The 15,820-nt window shown below is 27.5% G+C and overlaps 1 protein-coding gene across 2 annotated transcripts in view; it reads right to left on the bottom strand.

Moving 5' to 3' along the window:
- Positions 1 to 15,820, bottom strand: part of LOC111614894 (neurobeachin-like) — a 278,182-nt gene that overhangs the window by 84,260 nt on the left and 178,102 nt on the right. For both annotated transcript variants that reach the window (XM_023356276.1, XM_023356268.1), the window contains 3 exons: positions 12,624 to 12,918; positions 11,967 to 12,125; positions 11,748 to 11,884 (listed from right to left, as the gene is read on the bottom strand). In XM_023356276.1, the coding sequence (XP_023212044.1) occupies positions 11,748 to 11,884; positions 11,967 to 12,125; positions 12,624 to 12,918 (591 nt within the window). The remainder of the gene's footprint in view (positions 1 to 11,747; positions 11,885 to 11,966; positions 12,126 to 12,623; positions 12,919 to 15,820) is intronic.

The following is a 15,820-nucleotide window of genomic DNA, read 5'->3' as shown; positions in this document are numbered from 1 at the left end:
TTCTTATTATATCATGTTTAAATTCATCTCAATAATAAGTAATTAAGCAAAACACATTATTATAAACATTAAATGGCGACTGTTAATGCTTGGTCTGTTTAAAAATTAAATTCTCANTTTATTCAAGTGACATATTGGAGCAAATTATTATATAAAAATAATTTAATAGTAGCGCTGGAAGCATATTTATTTATTTATTTTTATTTTTTGTACAATTAAATAATTTATACAAAGATAAATTGAATAGAAAATTAATTAGACTATATTTATATATTTATTTAGCAAAATATCAACCATTTCAATATGACGGATTTGAATATAAAGAATTCGTTTAAGCTTTGTTTTACGAAAAGAATTTAATTATTTACTATTAAAATTTATAAAAGAAGGATTTAAATCAATTCTAATTCTGTTTCACTTTTCAATTAAAAGTCAGAGTAGCTTTGTTTGAATTTCTAATGTGAGACAACAATTTATAATAGACTTTATGTAAGACTTCTTAACTTAGCCCTTCAGAAACAGACGTAGCTGCATTGCTATCACAGTTAGCATGGAACTAATAATAATTTAAAAAATCATACACAATTTATTCATATTCCAATACGGATCTTTAGGATGTTATCAGTTCAATTATTATTATTATTATTATTATTAATTCTTTACAACAAATTGAAAAGATTTGCTTAATATAAAGCTAATATCAGCAATATTCTCCAAATACAATCTCTCTTTTTTTAACCACCAAAAAGGAGTTTGTAGGATTGTAACTGTAATTGATGTAAGGTTACTAAAAAAAATCAAAACTGTCGCAGAGTATACCTATACTGAGGAGAATCGGTACAAACTCCGATCATATAGCTTAAATAAAGATCTGTGAATTAAAATTGTCTTCTGAGTGGTTCTTGACCTCTGGTGAACGTCGGTTTCGAAGGACATAACAAGTTTGTTTATTTGCCTACAAACCCCTTTTTGGTGGTTAAAAAAAGGAAAGATTTGTCTAATGTTTGATTCTTTTAAACGACAAATGAGTGATAAACGTTAAATTGAACAAAGGTTTTTTCCAATTCATATTCTTCAATTTATATCCATACTTGTTTGTCATAATACCACATTTCAAATTCAATAATGATAAAAAAGTAAAAAAAAAAGTGTTCGAAAGCATCACTATTTCTTAAAAAATAAAAATACGATAGCAATAAAAGTAGATTAAATTTTAAACCCTTTATGAAAAATTCCGAGGTTCGGGATGGTTGTATTGGTAAAAGAAATTATCTCATTTATTGACCATCTCATAGACCTATTTTAGTTATAAATCATAACTGACAAGTTGTTTATATGCAGGAGATGAACTGAATATTTAAGATTAAAATTATTTGAAATTCAATTTCAACAAATCTTACTTGTTAGAAATTTTCTAAATATTTCTAATCCGTACAAGAAACGCTACACCAATGCCATCTGTTAACGAATGAATGAAATTAATTGTTTCGTGTTTTAACAATTTCAGAAATTATTTCGTTCGATTTTCATTTAATACAAGGGAATACAGTTAATTACTAATTTCAAAGTCTTGTTATTACTTATGTATTTGATATAAACTTATTTTAGTACATGTGTATAATGAACAATTTTCTTAGATGGCACGAGACGATAATTCACACTTCTGTAGTGATTTTTTTTTGAATAAATTAACATTTGGTACGTTTACCTAGTGCTATTTCGTATCATCACTAGATTCATTCATTCCCAATCTTGGCAAGATTCATTAGAAAATTATCCTAAAAATCGAGATAAAAACGACTTTATAGCCCATTCATACTCTGAATAACAATTGGTATGTAAAAGATTTACTATAAGCACTAATACTGGGTCTTTTACTCCCAACAATTCTTGTTACATACATTCAATAATTGGCACACGACAAAATTCCCTCCTAACTATGACTTCAGAATTCCAGTTCTTTCAACAATATACTGACATTATAGGATTTAGGTGCGATGTTTCTGGATATATCTCAACACTGCTTTACAATTACATTTCATGGAACGTAGGTTTAAGCTGTTGATGTACGAAAATTAACTATACTATTAAAAAATTTTTAATGATTTAAATTGAAGTCTGTATTAAAAGAATTATAATTCATTAAAATAAATTCCTTTTCCATTGTGGCCTTTACAAATACAATAAATCTGAAAACTCCCGAGAATTTTTTGTTTGTTTTTTTGTAGATAGGAGATTCATAGGAAATATTTAACTTAGACTACGTATATGCAAATAAAATTCCATGTATTTGGAAGATTCATTACTTAAACCACTTCAATATGGATTGTATGGCCGGTCTCAATTTTTTCTGATTATGGAAAAGCCAGGTCTACAATAGAGCCTGCCTATCAGCACGAGTCGAGAATAGGAACGACACCCTAATATATTCGAACTAACAATGGCAAGTTACGAGTGTCCGAACCAGATTCGAATCCAGATCCAAAATAAATTACGTGTTAATTCTACACGTTCTAATAAGTATTCTATAATTAAGTAATAAATATATATATAAAATGTATTTTTTTTTTAAATAACGAAAAAGCCATTATTTCTCATTTCGTTCGATAGGTACACATTCAAAAATACTTTCCTAATTAAAAACTGAAATCAATTTAATAACAACTGTGATTAATTAACATCGGTATATAGTGGGGCTATACTGCTGGCTATAATTGCACGCATTACGGACGGCCTGTTCAGCAAAAGTGGGAATTGGAACCGACGCCTAACCTCTATTACCCACGATAAATTATATTCGGTCTGGAGCAGATTCAATTTAATAATAGCAACTTGTAGAAAAACTCTCTTCTAAAAACTGTTTTAATTTTCCTGGGAGTAGTAAGTCAATTTTTTAATGTAATTAAACAATTTGGGTATAATTTAAGTATATTCAGAAAATTTTGATAACAAATCGTCCAGTAACGAAGCGTTATTATGTCATTAAACAAAAATGACCAACGATAAAGGCTATTTCATCCAATTCAAACTAAATAATGTACTTGTATAAAGAGTGATCGTAAAGCACTCGTATTGAATGCCTTCTAGAGGCAATGTGGCAGTTCAAACTCAACTAAAATTTGTATGCTGACGTTTCTTTGATATAGGAAAGCGGTTTTAAGAAAAAAAAATTTAGTTCCTAAAACTAAACACTAAGGGACCTTGTAGTACTGCGAGCGGCAAAAAGTAAGATGTATGGTCAATTTCTAGGTATAAAAATGTTATTCGTACAGTAATACCATTCACACTTCATGGGTATTACGTATTCCATTACCTACCATTAGTAATACTGTGGATCAGCAGTGATTGTGATGATCGTGCCTTTCTTGCAAAGCTGTTTAATGAAAACAATGCCGATGCCGCGAGTGCGCTTCGAGAATCGCGACCCCTTAATTAAAAAATTGCAGAAGATTTTTTTGCCGCTCGCAACGCTACAGTGGTGAGTTTTGAAGAAAAGTTCTTCCATCCGGAAATCTGTTTCACAAAATACAGAAATGTCTGCATACAAAATTTGATTGAATTTGAATGCTACATATACCTCCAGACAGCGTTGAACAGGGATACTTTAATTATGATCATCTATATAATCGGCTCTGTTGAACTAGCCGATTATATATAAACTGTAGTTAGTATTTTGAACTAGATGGGACGTTTAGACACAGCAGTTACAGCTAGTCATAACGAACTTGCCGAAGCGATCTTTTTTGATTGTTACGGTATTACAGAAAATCTGAATCATTTGTTAATGATTCTATGATTCAAATGGTAGAAACAGTCATAAAGCTGTTGCCTACATGGATGTATTCGGCTTGAACTTGGTAGGAAATCACACAAAACAAACAGTTCCCCTCAATATTAGTAAAAAGTAATCCAACTAGAAAAAAAAAAATCGTTAAACCTGATAGTCTTGAGTGTTATAGTAGTCAAAATGATCAAGACATAACCACCGTGTTCTAATTTTATTTGCGCTAAAGTGTCCTCGACCAGTTTAATCTTGATTTTACTACTGAATTCCTTATTGCTATGATACTTGTAAAGTGGTTTTACTACATATGAAAAGCTGATGATCCTGAAGTTAATAGACAGAACAAAGTTTTTAAAAGTAACAACTACAGTAGAGCGTCGATTATCCGAATCAATTGGAGACTGGGGTTGTTCGGAAGATCGATGTTTCGGATAACCGATTATGCACGAAAAAATATATTAATTTATTCCATGTTGAAATTTTTCTCCATTGCGTGTCGCTTTGCGTTGAGTTTTCATCGATGTTAAGCCTAACGAAGACTATTGTATCGTTAAAAATTATTTTTTTATTTTGTACAAACAAAATAAATATATTGAAAAATATAAAAACAATAAAAAATTATACTTCAGAAGTTAATTTAGTATCAAAAACGTGAAATATTTGAGTAGCCCAAGACATAGCCAAAGATTGCAGCACCACAGCACTGGCAAAAATTTAAATTTGCCGACTGGATTCTTTCGGATGATTGACGTTTCGGATGATTGACCTTCGGATAATCGACGCTCTACTGTATTTGTCATTATCATTTTAGCCAAATTATGTCAATTTCTTAAAACAAAGGTTATCACTTTGCATATAATCTGGAATCCAACGACTGATTTTCTGAACTTCATATCGAATCATACCTACTTAAATTAATAAAAAAAACCCAATGAATCAAAATATTAGTTACTAGCAGACGCGTTGATGTGGCTCAAAATGTATCTATTAGCCTATAAATGTATAACACTTTCCCCATGGGGGGGAAAATTTTTCGAAAAATCCCTTCTTAGTGTGCATTCTCTTGACGTACCCTATTAAAATGCAATCAAAAACGCAAAAACCCGCATCTAAAATAGTATAATAAAAGCCAAGTTCTTTACGGTAAGCCTTAATCCTGTCCATCACCCCCCAGTGGGGGAATTTCGACATGTATATTATATAGAAACACGTGCGCATTCGAATGCAGCGTTGTGTCAAAATTTCAAAGGAATCGGTAGGAACAAACGAACATTACATTTTTATTTATACAGATAGATAGATGATGATCTGCTTTAGTTCATTTTCACAGAAAAGCATAATGCCTCACAGAAAAGCAAACTTAGGGCGTCGTACTCGTAGCGCCATCTGTTGGACATAAAAGCCTTAACCTAGATTATATATTTTAATTTAATTTATATGAATGTTTAACGGAATAATATACAGCCTATGTCCACCCTGAAGTTCCATTCTAAATATTGGCGAAAGAATTTTTGAAATCGGATGAATAGTTTCGGAGATTACCCCTACATACAAACTTACAAACATTACCTCTTTATAATATTAGTATAGATTCATAATACAGTATATTCTGATTTCATCGAATTATTCGCTACATAAGAAGTAAATATAACATATAATTAGAATGGTTACTAATGGAAGATAGTTCTTATTCTACAAATATAATGTGAAACAATTTTTAGCATTTTAAATTTTCACACTTAGAATTTTAACCTTTTCGGAAATTCCACAGCAGCAGGCTGACATCTTCATTGATGACAATCTGATCGTTATTTGCACTTTTTTTTCATTTCTAAATATCATTTATTTTATTGAATTATTATTTTGATCTATTTAAAGTATTTGTTATTTTATGAAACTGTCTTTGATAGTTGTTGTGCCAGATGTTATAAGTTGGCATTGAATATATTTAAGACTGTATCCTTGATTCATAAAAACTTCACAGATGACTTTTATTAAGATGTACTGTACAGTGCCTTATTTTTGATTGTAAAATCTCGTCTTAAAAATAAATTATTTTAAAATATACCAGATAATTTAATTGATTTAAATAATAGTAAGAAAGCAAATGGACAATTATGATTTACATATTTTTATTACTATATAAATACAGTATAACTAAAATATAAAAATATAAATCCATTATCCAGCACTATATCTATTCGTTTAATACTTTATTTTTATTTATACTTTTGATTATAATAAAATTTATAGTTCTGTTGACTCATATTTGGAACATTTTCAATTTGTCATATTTAAATGTAGTTACACATCATTTAAACAATGCATAAAGCATTTCTGCTACAGAATTTTCTGTATAGCAAGGCATCTATTGCCATGAGCAATCTAGGTTTGAGTCCGATTTAGACCCTCGTATTTTTACTAATGATTAAGACAATTGTCTGGTTTTCACATATCTGTTCGATATCGAAATGACAAACAATTTTTAGAAAAATCATATGGATATATAACTATATTTATACGAATATATCTAATCTCATATAAATTCTTGGAATGATTACTTGATTTGTTAACGTGAGGCAACAGAACATTAAAGACTATAGGTCAGCCACAATTACGCTCTCTACAAATAGGTTTGTTCCATATTGAAGTCAGCTAGAACGGTGAGGGATGAAGAGAGACTGATTCGTATCACTAATAAAAATATGAGGGTCTAAGTAGGAAACTAAAATAATTCACACTTACATTTATGGATTGTTAAAATCTAAATCAGTATTCAATGACGAGGTTATTCAAATACAAGTAAATTATCACTAAATAAAAATAACGAGAATTTCTATAAAATAAACATACTTCTAATAAAATGCTAACGATTTTTTTTCAATTTATAAATTACTGTAAAGCTGAATTTAACTGTTCCTAGTTAAGCTAAGAGATGATTTCATTGGTTTTTAGTTAAAATGTATCCAACCATTAGTATTTTAACTAAAAACTAATGCATAAATTAATAAATATTGTATATGTTACCGGAACAAAGTTCAAAGTCGACAGACAAATCTAAGTTTTAGTTAATCCACAGATTACAACAACAGTTTAGGCAAAGTACGAAATGTTTTCGGCTTTGACTAAAAGAAATGTAGGAAAACTTGGGTGTGCCACAAGAGGGTTAGGCAGAGTCTAAATTGTTGTATTAATTTCGGAGTTCGCTGAGAAAAATCAATCAAACCTAATGGAGCGACAATTTAAATTCTACAAAATCATAAAATAAACACGATTTATTCCGCATTTTTATCAATTTGTCTCTAAATTAATTATTTTTTTAAAAAACATTTGGCGATTTATTCTTAACTTACAAGGCCTAAGTTTTTACTTGTAAGAGATTAGTTTCAAATATAACTGTAATATAGTTAGAGGTGTTTTTACTGTTTTATTATGAATGGCATAGAATCATAGCATCTATTCGAAAATTAGCTATTAAAAAGCTTTTTACAAAAATATGTCAAAATCAATTAAATAACAACAGCATTTCTTTGTAGTTTGAAAAATTCTGACAAAAATTATTCGTTAAAAATATTTTTTCAAATAGTGCAGTCTTTTTTTTTTTAACCATAAAATATCCTAACATTTTCTTGACAAACAAGGATTGCAAACGTCCGTGAATACAAAGAAGTAAACACGTGATCACAATTATAGCATTATTTCTTACAGCATGGTTGTGACTGATGACTGATCTTTCTGGGTAAACTCTCCGAAATGAATAAAGCAATTTTCGACTTTGCCTAACCTTCTTACGGATATCTAAGTTTGCCTATACTATATTTCTTTTAGTCAAAGTGCGAAAAGCAGCGTCATTTCGTACTTTGCCTAAATTGTAGCGGTAATCTGGGGATTGTCTTGGCAAACCTAGGTTTTCCGATACCAACGGACTTTACCAGTAATGTATAATATATTTAATGACCATTTTGATATTAAATGGACTGATGATAAAATTACGTTATATAAAACAGAAAAACAACGAAAATGACCAGAATAAATATATTGATTTTTAATAATAAAGAATACTTCTAAGAAGGATTTTTAGTATCTTGAGTTGAATATGCTCTTAAACTATCATCATCAATCAAATTTTAAGGCGTAGTAAAGACCGTTTAAAACAAACGAATTTATATACAATGCATAATAAATATACTGGATATTATAATATTAAATCATAATCAGTTTCTTTAATTTGTTAATTTACAGTTTGTTTTTAAATTATCTCTTTGCGCATATTACTTTTGTTTTGATTAAATCTGCTTTGTAATTAAGACTTTAATATTTCAGGTTTTTGAAAAATTCATAAATAATAGCAATGAATGTGATATTGAAATAGTTAAACGTAAATTAAAACAGAAGTTATTAGTAAACATTAAATAAATTATTAACATTTTATTTTCAATTTTTTAATCCAAAAGTACATGATTCAACGAAAAATTTGTACAGTATATAGAGATATTTATTGTCTTTCAAAGTCATATTCGTGTAAATAACGATATATTTCACGCATATTTGAATGATTCGGTGTGTGGATAATGCCACTCTTATAATTGGGTTGTTGGTTTTTGTTCATTTTCATTCTCCCTCTTCTTCGGTTACTTGACCTTTTGGTCTCGACCACCCTAAGTAATAATCTGTTTCCCGGTTGTCGCCTCTGGGTCCTATTTTTGCTTTTCTTTGTGTTAAGTAAACGATACATTTATGATAAACTCTTTTTTAAATATTTTCGTAAAGTTAATAATAATTAATTGCTGAATTAATGACTTATTTATATTTTAGATTACATATGAATGTCTGTCTCTCTTAAAAGTTATCTTCTCATATATTGAAAGTTATACGTTGAATATATGAGGGAATTTCATATAAATTAATCTCTGTATAATTAAATATGAATAAGCAAAACTTCGAAACAAATAACAGAAACCATTTATATTCTATTTAGATATCACTTCACATAATATGTATATGTTTTGTAACTTACTTAACCAGTATAGAATAAAATTCTGACACAGACTAATTGAAATTACGCTTTTTCAGTATTACTTAAATTTCATCTAAAATCCCATAACAACAATTTACTTCGAATGTGTTAATTATTACAATTTAAAGTAATAAAATTGTTACTAATTTAGTTATGGTACTACATTAATTATTTTTAAAATAAATAAATAAAAAACACTTTTATTAACTCAGCACATTTTTCACATCTATTTGATGTTATAGTAGTACAAAATTCTTATTCTTGATTTATTGTTTCTAAAATAACAGTAAATTTGCAAAAAATATTGTACTTGTTCTTTTTCCTAAGATGCTGTTGTGTTGCTGCTTAGTATTTTTTGTTTCAAATGTAGTTAATGTTTATTTTTTCCCTCTGTGCCCTATGTTACAATACAGAGGGGGAAAATAAACAAATAAAATATTGAAATCTAAAAACAATAAAACAAGTCCTGAGTTATAACTTGTTTCATTAGACCTACATCTTATAACATTTGACACAACAACTATCAAAGACAGTTTCATAAAATAACAAATACTTTAAATAGATCAAAATAATAATTCAATAAGATAAATGAAAATTTTATTTAATCAAATGACATTTAGAAATAAAGCAAAGACCAAAATAAAGTGCAAATAATGATCAGATGGCCATCAATAAAATGTTAGCTTGCTGCTGATATAAAATTTCCAAAAAGGCTTGTTCCTAAAGATACATATATGCAAAAATAGAAAATATTCTCAGTGCAAAATTCTCCTATGGCTCAGTGCAAAATTCTCCTAAAAATTCTTCTATAAATAGATTTTTATATAAATCATAATAGTTCTAGTTGAATTTTCAAAAGTTTATATGTTTTGAACTAGTTAAAATGCTGGTGATAAAACATGTCCTTGAAAACAAGCTATGTAGGCTGGATAAATATCCTTCAAGGAAACTGTATTTGGCCTGTCAGTACATTTATATGGCAGAAAACATAAACCAAGGATCTCTAACCTCTGGTTACATTCTACAATGTTTTCGATAAGATGAAATTAAGCATAATGAATTTTATTTGATACAAAAATTACAATTGTTTGATTCATGTAAATGTTCTGCAACTTTTTACAAAATGTTATATTACATTAAACTAACTATTGAACTATAGAACCTTACCATAATTAGAATGTTTCTTCTTGTCTAGAAATAGAAGACTTACTTTCTTCTATGTCTACTCGAGTATTTACACAATTTATCTCAAAAGTAGTTCATTAGTAGTAATCATAATTATTTTAATAATAAATTTATATCAAGAGTTCTAACAACTTATTTTAACAAGTTTTTTCTTCTGCTTTTTTTAGATGTCAGGATGCATAACTTCAGTTTGTTTCATAATACAGTAATTAATTTGTCAAAAGTAAAATAAACCAATTCAATGTAAAAAGTATGCAATTGACAAGAATAGCATTTGATGGAATTTGATTGTTTTAATATTACATAAATAATGTTTCACGAAAAGGCAGATTTTTTTTAAATGTGAACCATTCCTAGTTTTAACTGTGTTATATGTTGATAGATGTTGTTAAACAGATATAACAATCCCAATTTTTAAAATTTATCTATATAGAAAATTTAAAAATATAATGTAAGCATTATTCATTTATTGTTCAACTTGATAAAGTTTTCAACCATTACAGTAGACCCCCCTATAACTAACACTGTTGATAATTCCATTATATGAATTCCATGTTGTACAAGTCACTTAGATTTTACAAATACATGAACCGTTCACAGCCCGGCACACGTATTTGTAAAATCTAAGTGACTCATACAACATGGAATTATCAACAGTGTTATGGGGGGTCTACTGTACATGGCAACAATTTTTGAAAATCCTGGAATTCCAAGGAACTGGTTGAGTTATTTGGCACTCAGACTCTTGGGCTAATAATATATGAGAACAGCAGAATGAAAATTAGTTGCAATTATTGTCTCAAATTAAAATCATAATGACTGCAATAATTTGAATTAGGTCCAATTATGAACTAAAATGCTAACAATCACATTTGACAAAGATCTTTAGCCAGTTTCATCAATAAAAGCATAATATTTGTTCACTGCTACTTGTTTATTATTCTGATATTGCAACATTGGTGAATTCAGCCAAAATTTCAACACATTGAATTACATTCTATCAACAAAAGCTTCAGCTGCAAAAAATTCTTCTAGACAGTTTGCCTAATTCATTGAATTTGTTTATTAAAATATAAATTGTATAAAATGCATTATATAAGAATTTAAATAGCAGTCTGCAAAGGAACAAATTATAAATCATTTTTATGTCATAAAAAAACAGTGATTTACTGAATCTACAAATTAAACTTTATCCAAACTTTAAATTTATAAGCAAAATTTTTAATATTTTAATTTTCTGAATATTTAACTATTTAAATTTTATAATTTAATAAATTTTCTGTATAAATAGATTTAATTTGAATTTTTGATTTTATTTAAAAATTTAATATATTTTTAACCAATGATTATTTAAAAATTGTAGAAATTAAAAAATTAAAACAATGTTAAAAGATTTGATATATTCTGAAGATGTATTCAAATTGGTTGGAACATGGTAAATAAATAAAATTTAGATTTTGATGTTTATCAATTTACAAATTTTTATATGGTTTAAATTTCAATCAATAATCAATCAATTTTAATGATGCTATTGCATCCTTTGTCCATTTTCAGAGATATACAGTATTAAAAACTTGCAAATTATATCCCTACACATTATCTTTTTCAGATACATTTTAATATAATTGAAATTTTGTTATTTCAAACATACAAGTTACTAAAATATAATTTTATTTAAAATACTTGAAAATTATAAAAAGTGTAAATGAAAATATAAATAATTTCTAATAACGAATTAAAATATTTTGTAAGTATACATACTGCAGGATCAGTCTTTTTAAATTCTTGCTCATCTTCATCTACTTCAAAAAACATTTCTGACTGGGTAACAGAAAGCATTCCTGGTACTACTATTCCAGGGGCAATAAGTCTACATTTTGTACTGAAACTAACAGGCCCTAAAATAAAATATACATATATGTATTAAATATAGACTATGATATAATAATTCTTCAGATTCATTTATAGAAATTATTAAACCTGTTAGTTCTGCATCTAAATCTTTATCATCCCATAAATCACTATCATCAAGCAAATCATTGCTTTGTAAATGATGTTGCTGCTGTTGTTGTTTCCGTGTTGCTGCTAGATGCTTATGAAATTCTTCTCTTGCTTGCAAAATAGCATCTTCTGGAGCACCTGAAAATATTTACAAAATTATGATTATATATAAATATACAGCACATTTAATGATTATTAAGAATCAAGATTAAATATAGCCTAGTTTTAAATAAACAAAGTTAAAAAAAATGGAAAAAAATCATAAAATTATATCCTGTCTTTTTTTTCTGCTGTTAAAAATATTTACCAAATAATTTTTTTTAAATTTTTTTCTACAATATAAAAGGATTTCAAATACACTGAAATTACATTTAATTTGCAATCCAATATAAAAAAACATATCATAACAAATAAGATATTATTAATAATATAAAAGTGTCATAAATATTCCAACAAATTTAGAAACATCAATTTATATATATTTAAATTATCTTGCTTTCTTTTTTTTTTAATTTACATTCTAGTATTATCAAATATCAAGATCAAGATCTATATTGATTTTATGGATGTAATAAATAATCTTCATGTAATCTTCAGGCCCTAAAATAAAATAAAATCTATGCTATTAATACTAACCATGCTCAATGGCAGCTTGTAAAGTAGCCTCAGGGTGACTGGAACCATAAGGATTTTGTACAAAACGCTTGCGTCGTCTAGCATCATCTTCCCAGGAATCAAGTTTCAAATATTCAGTAAGAGGAACATTTGTTGTTTTGGAACCCCATGCACCATGCTTATTTGTCAATATATTTAATATCTTTTCTACAGACTTATTTGCTGTTACACTATCTCTTCTACGAGCAGCAGTAATAAGATGATCACACATTTTTTCTTCTTCTTTCCTATCTACAGTTGTCTGTGCACAAAGTGACTAAAACCAAAAATATTATATTTTCATACATTTATAAATATTCAGTTTTAATTATCAAAATCTTTCTATATCAAAAAATTAAATATACAAAATTATTCAAATTTAATTCAATGAGAAAACCATTGGTTTTTAAAGCAAGAATATTTTATTATCTATACGACAAAATGGATAATTTGTCGTATAGATAATCTAATAATTTTAAGGAGGAAGTTTATTATTTGATAAAATGTTTTTTGAAATTACTATGCATGATCATCAGATCCAAACTTAATAACAACTTTAAAAACAAAGTCATTATTAAGTTTGGATCTGAATATGAGATACAATAGCCTCTCACATAAAAACATATACACACTGTAACATAATTATAGAGCCATTTGCTTAACCAATGAAAACTTTCATCAGTAAAAAAACAAAACAGTAAAAATGATTTCTCACATTGAAATTAGATATCATAATACTTACAATCTTAACTTTTCAATATGCACATACAGATGAAAAAAATATCAAAAGAATTTTTAAAGTCCATACAGAAATTGTTGTAATAAAATTTTAAGGGCAGTTATTAAAATATTATTATATTTAGATTAATAGAGAAATTTGTATATAGATACATAAGTGTAGACTTCATTATGCAGTGATATAAAATAATGGTAAAGAAGGAGAAAAAGTCTAGATGCATACAAAGTCAAAATACATTAGGAATTGAGTTAAATGAACAAGAGGACTAAAAAATCTTTATTTTGTATAATAAATCAATATCATATAAATAAACAACTATTTTAGAACTATTGGAAAATATGGTATAAAATGTAGTCCAAAAAATTGAAATGTTATACTTCCAGAAGTTTAAGCTATTTTATGTAGTTAAATACACATCATGGCTTGTCTACAAGGACATCATTGAAGAAGAACATGGGCCTGTTCAGAATTTCCATGAAACAATCTGGAGTTGTCTTAAAAAATAAGATCATAAAATTTGTGTAAGAAATTAAAACAGCCTTGATGGCTACACAAAGACCAAATATTAAAATGGACTAAAAATATCAAATGCTGGGTGACAGAATGATTGAAATTGTGTTTTTTAATAAAAAATATGAAACTTAGATGGAACTGGTGAATTTGGATATTACTGGCATGATCAAAGAACCAAAGATTTAATTAAGCTTAAGAGAAAACGAGGAGAATCAATTATGACTAAGGAATATTTGCATTCTATGAAAAGCCAAACTTAATGCTCATTTTCAGTAAAAATGGATTCTATAAAGTTACTCTTTGTTTGTTCATTGGGACCAAACTGGAAATTCCAGCAGGACAGTATATATATCAAACTTTCTGGACATCCATATGCCAAACTTGAATAAAATGTCATTTCAATAAGAAAAAACTTGATATGGATTGTATGGAGTCTGAACTAAATCTAATAAAAAATATGTACAAATTATAGGCCTATTATGTCCTATTCTATAAAGTATAAACAAGAAATAAACAATACAATACAAATAGGAAATTGAAAGAAACTATTTTGGCAGAATAGGACTTCTTAAATAGGATACCTTAAAAACATCTTTATAAATTCTATATAATACAGTGTGTTTTAGCTTATCCAAGTCAAAGATGGGCTAACAAATTAGTCTTATATGAATCAAGTTTCTATAATAAGTTACATAACTTAGGTTTGTCCACTATGAGAAGTCTTTTGGACATAAACCAGTCTGAATGTTGTCACTTTTTTATTATGTGATGTAACTTATTCTCCTGTTTGAAATCATAAATATATCATGTATTCAAAAACATAAAAACCTTACTGTCCCTACAATTTTGGTATGGGTGTAATACTAAATGAATTGTTTAATATTTAAAATTTAAATTTGTTTAAAATGAAGTTAATGTTCAATCTTTCAATTATTCAATTTTATTCTTCAAATAATTATTTAATTATTTTAGTCTTATCTACGAGTTTTTTTTTCTTTCTTTAAACTCAAGACAAATGTCTACATCATAAAATAAGATTCTTTGTAAAAATTGATTATATATCATGTTGTTATATAATATTTTGGTACAATTTAAATGACGTTATTATGAAGCACAAAATATCTTAATTTTCATAAATTTTCATCAACTATATAATGTAATATTTTTTTCCTCACTACTTTATCAATCAGATTATAATGATATTTATTATTAATTATTTTAAAGTTAATTTTCATAGATACACATATTTTCTTTATATTATGAACAGGTAGACTTTAGACCTATTTAAGTTTTGTTCATTATAAATCATGTTCTGTTGGATTTAATATCTTTATTTATAAAAATTTTACATTATAATATTGCTCAATTATTGTTATCATCTTTTTCTTTTATTTTTTTATCATGTTCTCATCTTGTTCACAGATGCAGCAAGAAATAAATTACTTCACTAATTTCCAGAATTATAATAAAGCATAAAGTCAAATATTTAAATTTGATTAAAGTAATGAATGATTATTAAAAAATGAAATTATTGTGAGTTAGCTTAATGTATAAATAACAACATTCAAAGCCCGAATAGTATAACTACTAAACTGCCGAACGATCGTCTAAATATCGGGCTATTATATGGCTAATTAAATGATTAGAATAAAGTAATTTGTCATTAGAGGTAGGCGTTAGGCGCCATCTCTTAAGTAAATCAATAATTAAAATTAAATAAATAAATTATTAAGTTAATTTTAGAATTTTCTGGAATAAAAGAACTGGCCCGGGACGGGGCCTGAACCTGCAACCCCCGCCCGCCGCGATTGCCAGTTACGCCACCCGGACCCTGAGCAAGTCTTCGCTCCCAGAATTACATTAGATTAGATATAACCTTACTTGGTTAAATACATCACTGACTGGGGACAACTTCATCGCCCACAAC

The sequence above is a fragment of the Centruroides sculpturatus genome, unplaced genomic scaffold, assembly GCF_000671375.1.
Source record: "Centruroides sculpturatus isolate CEXI.00-Female unplaced genomic scaffold, Cexi_2.0 scaffold81, whole genome shotgun sequence".
In the NCBI taxonomy this organism is placed as follows: Eukaryota; Metazoa; Arthropoda; class Arachnida; order Scorpiones; family Buthidae; genus Centruroides; species Centruroides sculpturatus.
This window is presented reverse-complemented; position numbering and strand designations above follow the sequence as displayed.